The sequence below is a fragment of the Ixodes scapularis genome, unplaced genomic scaffold (genome assembly GCF_016920785.2).
Source record: "Ixodes scapularis isolate PalLabHiFi unplaced genomic scaffold, ASM1692078v2 PGA_scaffold4__175_contigs__length_147842914, whole genome shotgun sequence".
Taxonomy (NCBI): Eukaryota; Metazoa; Arthropoda; class Arachnida; order Ixodida; family Ixodidae; genus Ixodes; species Ixodes scapularis.
The window spans coordinates 127279739-127291907 of NW_024609879.1; the positions used below are offsets into that span (position 1 = coordinate 127279739).

Below are 12169 nucleotides of genomic sequence, written 5' to 3' on the forward strand. Positions count from 1 at the left end.
TGAGGTAACGTGACCCCCCCCCCCTGAGGTCATGTGACGCCCCATGAGGTGAACGTGACCTCACGGGGGCCACGTGACACCCCCCCCTCCTGAGGTCACGTGACCTTACGGCCTACGTGGCCCCCGTGAGATCATGTGACCCCCGTGGTAGAGTAGCAGGCAGGATGAGGAGGAGAAAGGAGGGGTATGCCCTCCCCTCAGTCCCCTTCCCTCCTCCTCCTCAAGAGCTGCGCTCTAATTCAGCATTACAGGGAGTTGTAATTGGGTTTCATTTTTTTTACTAATTTTTGTTGTTATTTGAAAAAGTTTTTGTCTGTAAAGGTTGAAGTAGACAACCTTAAAGGTCTCCTTCTCAGTGATGTGATTGCTGCACCGATTGCGCCAAACTGCGCCAAAGGGCTAACCCTGCTACATCCTGCTACATTTTGCCAAAATATGGGTAATCTGCGCCCAACCTGCGCCAGAACACAATTTTGGTCGCGTTTCAAAAACGAAACTAAACTGAGTACCGTAATTGAGCACGCGTAAGCTAGCTGGCGCAAGCGGCCGCCCGACACAAAGTACCCTGCATCAATTGTCTGTCCGGTCTTGCATGGTTTTCCCGCCGTCTCGCGTTCTCGTCGTGTCGTGGGTCTCCTCTCATGTCTTCTTTTTTAAATATATATATTTTGAACGATAGGGTGGCGGACGCTCCGACGCTAGCATGCCGGGTACCTGCCATGCGGCCCATGGCGTCACGCTGTGAAACGAAGCCACGCTTTTGCGCGACAGAAGTTAGTTTGTGAGCTCGACCACTGGCTCCTGAAAGCAATGGCCGTGGGAAAAGTATATTTAGTCCCTGCCTTCCAGTCACTGTGGTCGCGCGACGTCGGGTCTTGCCGTCCCCGCATCGCTGCAGATATGGCGCTTTCTAAAATGAAACTAAGTACCGCCGCATGTTCATCAAGATTCCTTTTCTTCTCTTAATCATACGTTACTAAACAAATTCCTCTTTAACTCAAAGACTGTTGTGTCAAAGTATTGATTAGCTAGGTTTCTCACGCTGGGCTTTCTTTCGAGAGGTACCCCGGTACATGAAAAATCTGCCTGCTGCGAAAGAAAGTTGGCGAAGAGAAGTGAGCTAAAGCAAAGAAGGCAATGTCTGCACGCTGAACCCACACAGCGCTCTTGTTTGTGTCGAGTTCAGTCGTTGCACAAAGCGCTCCAAGACCATTTTGACCGTGACTCTCGATGTTTTGCATCGATGTGCTCAGGTTCTTTTTTTAGTGTGTTTAGCTTGAACTACCTTGTTTGCCGACCCGGCAAGCACTCGCCGCTGGACTGTCTTTTGTCATATGCTCGACAGTTACATTTTGTATACAATTTTGGAACCAGTTGGCGGCGGAGCGGAGTGGCATGGTTTCGGTTTATATCAAACAGCTGTTGTCTCCGCTCGTGCGACGAAGCGCCCGCAGCTGCAAGCCTACTGAAGTTGCCCTCAGGTGCATGCGAACATGACTGCACGACAGAGGCACCAGCCGTAACGCTTGTAATGCAGTGTATTATGTTTGCTTTCTTTTGACGAAAATCTGGCACGCCATGAACCAGTAAAACGGTAGAAAGCAGTTTTTCGGAATCGCTTGGCAATGCCTACAGTAATGCGCTGTACACTTGTGAGATGTCTTAGCAGTAAAACACAAGCAGCGAGTTCCGTCACAACACGTCACATCAAAACACAACACAAAGTGCCCTTTGTTTGTACAGCACTTAAAACAAACATTTTTATTTTTCTAATAAAATCTGCTCCAAAAGACGCTTTTGCTGCTCCGGAGCACTGTCTTGGCTGCTCCAAAGACCACTTTTGCTGCTCCAAAACACTTGCTTTGGTTGCTCCAAAGGCCACATTTGCTGCTCCAAAACAATGTTTTGGCTGCTCCGATAGGTGCTCCAAAATGGTTTATGCCAATCACATCACTGCCTTCTGTAGTGTTGTATGTTTCTTGTGTGTGAAAAAGCAAGCATGAGCAAGCTTTATGATGACACTTAATGAATCCTTTCACTTACCTCCTGGCGTCAAAAGGGTGATGAAACATATTCGGGTGTGCGCAGATGGGAGACCTGAAGCACTCGGAGATTCTGGCCGTCTACGAAAACAAGATTGCAGCTCTCAAGGTCTGTTTACAGATGAAATGACCGTCTGCTTTGCTTGAATTTGCATTCATTTAAGGTAACCATTTTTGTAATTGCAAGTCTGAACATACTACTGCTAGCCATGACGACAAAGCAGTTCGGTAGGTATGTTAAAGGCAGGAGCACCCTCAAGCATTACAACTATTATATCGATAAAAAGCATACACATTTGAACTATTTACAGCATTCGTGGATAGACTGCTTCATTCGTCGAAAGATTTAACAAAAAAGAGTTCCTAAAAGAGTTTCTATTGAAGGGAGGAGGCACAGTGAACTTGTTGTGTTTTATTCTGGTTGTGTTATCACAGTTTGTGCAGTTATAATTGCATTGTCACAGTTTTAGACATGGTGAACAGCCAGGAATCACACTACTCTCTGTATGAGAATTCTGGTGGTTTTAGTTTTGCAACATTTTTTGTCTGCTTAATGTTTCTTGATTTTTTATTGTTGCACTACCAGTCAGGTTTACTCAGCATGCTGCTATTGTACATTGTGATCTAGTGCTTGAGTTGCAAGGATCGTGACCGAGCATGGCTGTACTGTGTAAAAAATGGAGTTCCATAACCTGCTCATTATTATTAGATGGGTGAGTGACAAGTTTCTGGCAGTGTGGCACTTATGTGACATATGCTTGTTATCGCTGTTCTTATTGATTCAATAGGCAAAAGAAGATGAGCTGCTTCATTTGCTGACAACGAAAAATGCAGCGCTTCAGCAGTCTGATCGCCTTGTGAGCCAGTACACCTGTAGCCAAGCGAGGAGAGAAGCTGAGGTAATGGATTACTGCGTAGAATGCAGGGATCCAATAGATAACCATCTACTAAAAGTTCACGAAGTTGGCCCAGCAGAAGTGAAGTTGGGCTTCAAAAATATAGCCAGATTATTGAAACAACTAAAACAAATTTCTGCCACTAAAACAAAATTTCTGCAGAAAATTTCAGCTCACTAATTGAAACAATGCTTTTGGAGTGAAGGATGAGAAGTAGTAGGGATCCTTTTTTAAATTTTATTATATTTCTGTAAAAAAACAAGTTTTAATAACTTTTTACGAAAATTTACTCTAAATGCGCCCTGTCCTGTTTCAAAGGTCTGGGCAACGAGACGTTAGAATCCTAAAAGTAGTTTTAAGGGGACCCTGCCATTTGTGGCCATCGCTCCGAGTAATTGGTATACAGACTGTTTCTGTGCTAAAGAACCGTCAACTTTTATGAAATTAAGGTTTCCATTTTAGATGGAGCAGATGAGAAGTCTACTTCGGGATTCAGAACGACGGCTTGAAGAAGCTCGGGAGAGGATGGACAGTGTAAGTTGAATGGCTGCCTCTTGAAACTTTGTCGCTTTTCCGGCAATGGTGGCGGGAGTGACTTGGGGGCATTTGTGCAAACCCAGGTCTCCAAAGACAAACAGGCGACCTCTGCTCAGCTGAAGGAAACCAGGGGTCAGGTCAAGAGTCTCGAAAGCCACATTAGAAAGCTGGAGGCCACCAATGACGCCCTGGAGGTCAAAGCTAAAAGGTGCTTCTTTCAGCTTTTCCTTTCATTTGCTATGTGCAGTCAACTCTCAGCAATTGAAAATGGGTCCCCAATTTTGCATGAATCATCGTAAGAGGTTGCATAAAGCAATGACTATAAAAAATACAGATCTGTTTTTGTCGTCGCACCGCTGGCAGTTGCGTACAAGGGCGTACATACCTCACTGTCTCAGTTCGTTTTCGTGGATTTTGATCGAGATAAAATCGTTTCATTAGGTCGGGGGATCTCAAACGTTTTGTTTCTGAGACGCTCCCAGTCGTCTTGAAAAGTAAGCAAGTGGGTAATTGACTCCTTGATGTCTTTCCAGTGAAACTGTTCTCAAGCTTACTGTCTTAAAGTGACTTCTTAGGCTTCGCTTATAGTGACACCTCAATGCGTGGTACAGCTGCACTTAATCGAGTGTACCTAAAGTTGTAGATTGTACCTCAATTTTAGAACTGCGCCTAAACTCGTGAACTGTTTTCAAACTTGCGAATGGCACCTAAATCTGTGCACTTTGTCCGAGCGTAAGAACTGCGCCTAACCTTGTGAACTGCACCTAAACTTGAGAGCTGTGCTTAAACAATCAATTGTGACTATTCTCGTAAATGAAGAAATTTGGGTTCTTCAGGCCACCGGTTTGGGAACCCACGAATTAAGATTACTGTTCTCATACGACTAGGTAGAAACAGCTTCTTGACCGCCTTCGTTGTTTCTTGTTTTTGTCCTCTGAGAACAGGCTGAAGGTAGTGCTGAAGAGCCTGGAGGTGCTGCAGCAAGACAACAAGTCGCAGTCCGAGATGCTTACGATGCTGCAGCGGCACAGCGACTCCATGAAGCAGAAGAATGACTCGTGCGTTTTCTGTTGCCCCTTGCCTCTCCCTGGGTGTCGTGTTTCGTTCGGTTTCTTCTACGCTCTGGGGTGGTGCACTGCCTAATCTGTATTCAAACAACGGGACCAGTCTGAGGTGTTGTGGTACCTTCATGAGGCTGCACGGGACAGCGACTCAGCTTGGGGAAGTTGGTGTAACAGAATGTCTGCTTACATGGTCTATGCTTAATGCTCGCAGTTATGGCTGGTTCACAGATGTGCACACAAGCGTGATCTAGCATGTTGTGCTCATTTGTGACCGTTTGCGAGAGAAGATGCTGGCGGCATCCATCTGAATGCTTTCAATTCGTGTACCGTAATATCCCGTAAGGGCGCCCACCCAAAATGAAGAGACATGGTGAAAAACATGGGGTGGGCTATCTTTGACGATGAAACAGCCAAACTCGATCAAAACTTAACGGTAAATGCAAGGGCAACCGCCAACAAACCACGCGACGTTGGAACTGCTACCGCAGGTTGCGGGTGCCGCAGATTCGCATTTAACGACGCGATAAACATGCGGGAATCTGCTACAAAGTCCTGTATCACGAGAAAGGGTGTTGCAGATTGCGGATACAGCAGGCTCGTGTTTTACAGCTCAAAAGACATGCGGAAACTGGCTGCAAAGTCCCGTGTCACGGATCGTCGACAAAAAGCGCGGGAACTCTTTATGAACTCAAATGTCGCAGGAGCCAATGTTGCACGCACAAGTTGCGCAAACCGATATTGTGTGCACAGGTCGCGGACAGACATACAGGAGCCCGCTGTGAACTCGCTCATTACACGCACCGGTACCGCAGATCGCGCGGTTAATGCGATTCCCGTCAGACATTAATTTGCGAATGCATACCGCAAAACCCTGTAAGGACGCCCTCCCTCGAAAGATCTCGGGGGAGGGCGCCCTTACAGGGTGCTTTGATTTATACCTGGTGAGTTCTCTGGGTCACAATTATTTTGTAATGTTATAGCTAGCATCATTTTGCATTTAAAAATAAAGTGTATTATTTCATCTACCTTTCATTTTCTTTTTAAATTTTTGCTCGGTTTTCTCAACTTGTCTCTCAAGCTCGTTTTTGGCATCCTTCCTGTGCATGCAAACTTCGCAGATACAGTTGAATCTCATTAAAGGGCAACTCCGGCCAAAACTCAAAATGAAATAAATTACTGGTATCGCTGTAGTTACACAAAATACGACTTCGGCCAAAATATTACGTCCGTAGGACGCCGCATTCTCAACTAATGCCGATAACAAAAATGCGACCCGCCGCGAGCCGCCGCTTTTTAGCAGGCGCCCAGCGGGTTGCCGATCGCTGAAGCAACATTGGGCCGTGACGTCCGTATCGGTCCCTTTTTCTCCTCCGGTGCGGGCGTTGTGCGGAGTGCGCTTCTTTGAGCCGCTACCACCGCTACTTCGGCTTGTGATTGGCGTGTTAGCCGTTGCTTTTATCTGTAGCCAGTGTAGCTTCGGTATAGCCTTTTGTTAATTTGCTTGTGAGGACTGTAAGACTCGTTTTAGCGAGCAACGCGGTGCGCCCAAGACTGCCCAGCTGTTCCTCGAAAGATGCCGAGTGCAACTTGTAGCGCTGTGGGCTGCTCAAACAACCCTTTGCGCAACACGGAGGTGCTTTTTCACAAGTGTCCGACGGACCAGAAATTGGAGAAGGTGTGGGTGAACGCTGTTCGACGAGTGGACTTTGGACTTCGGCTTTTACGCGCCCGACGAAAAAAAGAACGAAAAGCACTCGTGTTCAGCCCACCACACGTGTGTTCGGGCGCCGCGGCCCGCGCCGGAGCCTAAAACCTTCGTGTCTGGGACTGACCCGCAGCGCGAAAGCGAGAGGGCCCCCAGTATTGTACGTCACTGGCAGCGCGGCGTAAAGCAACGCCGCTCCATCCACGGAGCCAGATGACAATTTAGGCCAAGCGACGAGTGCGGAAGACCACACACACGGCGACAGCCACCGAGTACGGCACCGAACGAGTTCACTTGTTCTCCAGTCGCTAGCTTTTGGGTATACAAGCGGCGAATACGGCATAGCGCACGCACGGCGGTGGCCGCCGAGTACGGAACAGTACGAGTTCACGGGTTTTCCAGTCGCTAGCTTTTGGTTATACGCACTAACCTTTGCTACATATGGTCGATAACTACCACGTATACAGAATTAAAAGAAAATCAACTTACCTCCTACCTCTAGACGGCTAGCGCAACAGAGGTAGGTGGCGCTCGGCCTGCGTACTCGTTGAACGAGAACGATCGTGACGTCACGTTCACATAGCGGCTGATTTCCAGTGTTGCCGGGGCCTCGAGCGGCTAGTTTCGGTTTTGTTGGCCGCGCCCAAAACAAAACTTTCAGGCGTCGATATCTTTAAAACTACGCACAATAACAAGAAAAAAATTACACCTTGCAATTCAGGGACGCTGACTGCACTAAAAACAGTCATAATCCCAAAATCGAAAGTATGGACCGGAGTTGCCCTTTAATTCATACTCGGGGGGGGGACCGAAAATTTGTTTGAATAAAGCAAAGTTTGAATTACTGGGAGATTCCTCCCACAGAGATACATAGGATGGGACCTGCATGTTAGTTTGAATTGAAGAGAGTTTGAATTAATGAGGTTCGATTGTATGTAAGGTTTCATGCATGGAAGTTGATAGGCACAAATCGTTCGTGTGCGTAGACTTCCATACATGTTAAACGGGTGGTGCATCGATTTTCGTACTTTGGTCAATCAATTGCAAGAATCATTTTGTGTCACCTATAGAACGAAGAACAGAAATCCACATTTTCTTGCGCGGTCTAGTTTTCATTTAAAAAATGAAAGCCGTTTACAGCTCCCTGTAACGCCGAATTAGAGCGCAGCTCTTGAGGAGGAGGGAAGGGTACTAAGGGAGGGTATACCCCTCCTCCTGACCTTTTCGTCCTGTCTGCTACTACCTCCGAGCGTCGTCGTCGTCGCCTCACGAGTGTCACGGGACGATCACGTCATAGTCATCATCATCATCACCAGTGACGTCACTGATGACGTCATCGTCATTGTCACTGATGACGTCGTCATCACTGCGTCATCGTCTTGTTGACATCATTAGTGACGAACTTGCCGCGCGGTTATCTGACGGCGACGTCGCTTAAGCTGGAAACGGGCGCCTAAGAGCTGCGCTTTAAAACATGTCAAAGGTCAAAATGCCCCTGAACCCCCAAGCCATCCTTCGAGTCACATTCTTCGGGCTACCACCTGGTGTCTCTATTGGGTCTCCTCTTCAGAGACCGCAGCCACTCCCTCTGCAATTGTCGACTTATCGAGGACTAGCATCGCCAAAGGTCACGGCGAGCGATCGACACAAAAGATGGTTCGTCACGGGGCTGCCGGCGAGTGTAGCAGCGGAGGGGGGCAGGTTTTGTTGACTTCCTCGTGCTTCTTCACTTCTTTATCTTCTTTTCTTTTTTTTCTGCAATTTCATCTTTTTCTACAAAAAATTAACTTTTCTTGGTACACTACCCCATTTATTTATTTTAGATTGGTTTAAGTCTGCCATGTGCAAGCGAAGCAGACAGAGGCACAGTTTTTTCTTTTTCTTTTTTCTAGCCTCAACTCAATTATGTCCCCCAGTGACGTGCCACTGTAGTTTCCATAGCCGCCACACGCAGCTGCAGATTGGCATATAATTCTTTTTTTCCTTTGCAGTTACGCAATACATGTAGGCTCTCATGCTTGTGAAACTCCACACATGCGAATTTTGATCCAGCTGACACATCTCTTATCTCTCTCACTAGGCTTTCAAAACAAATTGATGACATTGAAGCAGAAAAAGAAGAAATGCAGAAGCTGATCAAAGAGCATAAGGCCAAACTGAAGGGTAAGCACAGTTTGGACTATTGTTGATAGTAAGGATAACATAGACTAATGGTTCTTAAACACCAATGTTCTGGGGACCCTTTCTGAACTAGCAGAGGTGATGAAGGACCCTGTCCAATGGGGGGGAAGGCAGGGGGGCAGTTGAAGTGATGGGCCATTACAATAACAAAAGGGTAAATGAAGAAAACTAAGTGCGTGCAAACCTGCTTTCAAGCCCTGAAATGGAGAATAATCAACCCTACTCACTGGGCACGCATGATTTGATCTCCAGTCGAGGAAAGAAAACCTACAAAAGATAGAGATCACTTGCTCCTAAAGTCTCTTGCACGCAGTGGCCTTATCCGGATTAAAAAACATGACTCCGTATCGGACAGCGACAGTGAACGGGTGTTGAAATATTCTGGCCCTGATTAGCCGTTCTCGCTTGCTTCTATAATCTTGTGTGCTAGCTTATCCTAATGTTTACTAGCACTTCTCGGAGTCAGGGGTGCACCCACAGTCCTGGCAATGGACTCGAAGGTGTCTTCTACACTACCCCAGAAACATTATGCCAATGCTCTCTTAATTGCTCATTCAGACATTGTCCGGTGTCTGTCCTACGTACCGTCTGCCGCAGGGCAAGGGGATAGAGTCTGTGTCGTTCCGCTGTTCATACTTTCAATGAAGTTAGGCAGCTGCTCCGTACGTTATCGGGTGAAAGGCTAAAGTTTGACTATGACAGATTTCTGTATTTTATATATGCTGGTCTAACAGATTATTGTGCAGCTTTTCAGTTTCTTACCACAGTTTTCAGGAAATATAAATTTGTAGAATTCATGCTTCAAGAATATAAAATATGCTTGATACCTACACAAACTTTTGGACTTATGAGATGTGTTCACATGACTTGTTTAGATATCATATACTTGTTGAGTTTTATCAAATTTTGATATTTTGTACAAAGAAGACAGAAAGAGCTGTTTGGGGGTTTTTCCAATTTTGCTCATCTTCTACATCTTTCACTCGAACGGAAAAAATTAAACTTCTTTTGTATGCTTTTCCTGTTCAATCTTAGTTATGAATTGCTCATAGCCAAATGGTAGTACTTTACTGTCTTTTTCATAATAGTATACGTGATATTATATCCCTAAAGAATGCTAATATATGTAATTCTTTTCTTCCATGCTGCTTTTTCTCCAGATCAAGCCAAATGCATGCACATGCTTCAGACAAAACTGGACGAAAAGTCAGCCCTTGCAAAGTCTCTCGCCAGCGAGAAGAACAGCTTGCAAGATGCAAACAGCTTGCTACAACGAGACAAGTCCAACTTGGAGCATGAGGTAAGCTTCAAGTTTGGCAACGCATGGTGCTTTATGAGAATATGTTTTTGCCAGGACACATTCTAAGTAGAGAATGAAAGGGATACACAGAACACATTTAGAATGTACAGAATATTTTTTTTAAATTTAGTCAGTCTGAAATTTAAAATGAAGAAAAAGGGGAACTTGCATTAAGGTTTTTTTTAACCCTGGAGCTGCTAGAAAAGTATGAAAACAGTTTGACTAGTTGGCTAATTTACTAAAAGTTATCACCGACTTTTTAAAGCTGATATATTTGGGGGCACGTTGTACTCGGAGAGGTACGGCGATGCCGGTTAACACCGTAGATGAGCAATTTTGCCAGTGCAGTACGACTGCTAGCCCGGCGTTTTTGACATGCGTCTTGCAGTGGTGGTACACGACCACCCACCGGTACGATGTTCATCCAGATTGAATCTAGCAGGGACGGGAATCGAACCCTGGGTTTAGCAGCGCAAGCATTTGCTCAACGTGCTTCGAGCCTCGGTGCGCTAGCACGCTCGGCCCCTGATGCCCCGAACGGACACAGCGTAGTCTAGTCATGCCTCCAAAGTCTGAACAAAGATTTCTAGTCGGTGCCACACAGTGAGGACTGTCACCTGTTTGCACAGCTTCTAAGCGGACAAAGAGCAGTGCCATCACAACTGTCCTTGCTCGGAGAGCCTGCTTAGTTTCGACGCCGTGTACATGGACGCTATTTCTCGCCTTTTAGTGCCTCCCTGTAGCGGCGACTGCCGTGATGGTGCCTCTTTGTTTCCACAATTGTATTGACAACTTGTCGTACAAGTTCGAACGGAAGCCCGTACATGGCACGCCGACGTCTTTGGCGCTCGCAAGTATCTCGGAAGACATTTCGATGCAGGTGAGCGTTCTGACATGTGCAATGACCTCTCCGGTCGCAGCTTCAGGCCCTGGAATCTCAGTGCCAGAAGAACGAGTCGGCGCTCCAAGCCAAGACGGCGCTCGTCGAAAAACTCCGGTCCCAGCTGGACAAGCACAGGCAAATGCAAGAGATGATCCGCAGCATCAGCGCTCCTACGTACGACACGTCGGACGAATGATGGTTGTTGCGACGATGACGATCGTGCATTTGGTGCCTCGCAATTGTCGGTGCAAGCACCGCCTGCAAACGTGTGGACTCTACTGCTTTATACGCATTTAGGCACGAGCAGATCTTCCCCCGTAAACCGGCCGGGAAAAGCCAGCGCCTGCACGTGTGACGCTCAATCTCTCTCCGAATGTGCACCGAGCAGGTTGGTTTTATGGCGCAAAATTTCGAGGCTTAGCTCTTTTTCCATAAAAAACGAGAACGACAAACTTGCCAAAGTCGATGTTGAGCTTGTTCGCGGAACAACAGAGTCGGCGGCGCCATTTGCCCGTAGTGCCATGTCGCAACGGGTGCGGCGAGCGGGCAACAGGGTGGGTCGTCTACTTGCTGCACCCGTCAAAAGATGGCGCCTTGAGCGAATGGGGTCACCAACTCAGTCTGCGAACTTTGCCACCTTGACCTTGGCAAGTATTTTGCTCTCGCTTTTTACCATACGCCTTGAAATTTTGCACGGTAAGACTGACTTGCTCGCTTGCACCACCTGATACATATTTTTGGATTATTGTTTTTTTCGCGAGGTTCGTGGCATGCGTGGAGCCGGTCACTGAAAGACTGAGAACGACAGGAAGGTCCTTCAGTCACCATGCCTTCAGCACAAGCTTCATACTTTCGATATCACTTGGGCATCTCGTGAGCTCCGGCGTGCTTGCACTGCCAAGGGATGCCAGAAGGCAAGGAGCGCGGGCTGGAGGCTGGCTGGCCTTCTCATTCTTTCGGGAGTCTATGTAGTGACAATACTTTGCCACGAAAAAGACTAATATTTGTATTTTTGAGGTGTGCAAATGATTAAATTATGGACGCGAGTGTGGGTAGCTGTTTGCTGCACGTGAAATGGAATGTGCCGAGCAACCATGTTTTTTTTTTTATGATGATTTGGCATGACTGTCACTCAAGCCTTGAACTTTGTCGGTTTTGATTGCACCAAAGTGTAAGAGCACGTGACGGCTTTGTGTCAAACCTCTCGGCCATGGAGTGAGCTGGTTCTCTGTGAAGTGGTGTGTTTTTCTTATTTAGTTCTTTATTTTAGTATTGGTGCGTTTTTACTACTCGACCGTTCTCTATGGAAAATCATGCTACGTTCACTAGATTGTCTGTATAAACTTTCTAAAATATTCTGCTTCTTTATTATGTTTTCTTCTAAAAAGGCGTGTTATATGCACTATGCATTTCGCACTTAATCAGTACCTTGCTTTTGCGCTCACTCAAAAAATGGACTAAATTTCGAAGTTTGGTTTTGCAAAACAAATTATAGTTTCTTGTCATTTGTATACGCTCGGTGTTAAACGGGTACTCCGGCCGTTTTTTCAGCTACCTAAAC

At 46.5% G+C, this 12169-nt stretch overlaps 1 protein-coding gene across 1 annotated transcript in view; it reads left to right on the forward strand.

The window, feature by feature from the left end:
* LOC8037285 (protein CIP2A homolog) overlaps nt 1–11966 on the forward strand; it is a 40879-nt gene extending 28913 nt beyond the window's left edge. Inside the window, exons 15-22 of the mRNA XM_029979748.3 lie at nt 2089–2151; nt 2831–2941; nt 3401–3472; nt 3559–3683; nt 4420–4533; nt 8325–8407; nt 9586–9725; nt 10646–11966. Coding sequence (XP_029835608.2) covers nt 2089–2151; nt 2831–2941; nt 3401–3472; nt 3559–3683; nt 4420–4533; nt 8325–8407; nt 9586–9725; nt 10646–10804 — 867 coding nt within the window. The 3' untranslated portion in view covers nt 10805–11966. The remainder of the gene's footprint in view (nt 1–2088; nt 2152–2830; nt 2942–3400; nt 3473–3558; nt 3684–4419; nt 4534–8324; nt 8408–9585; nt 9726–10645) is intronic.
* Nucleotides 11967–12169: the final 203 nt, after the last annotated feature.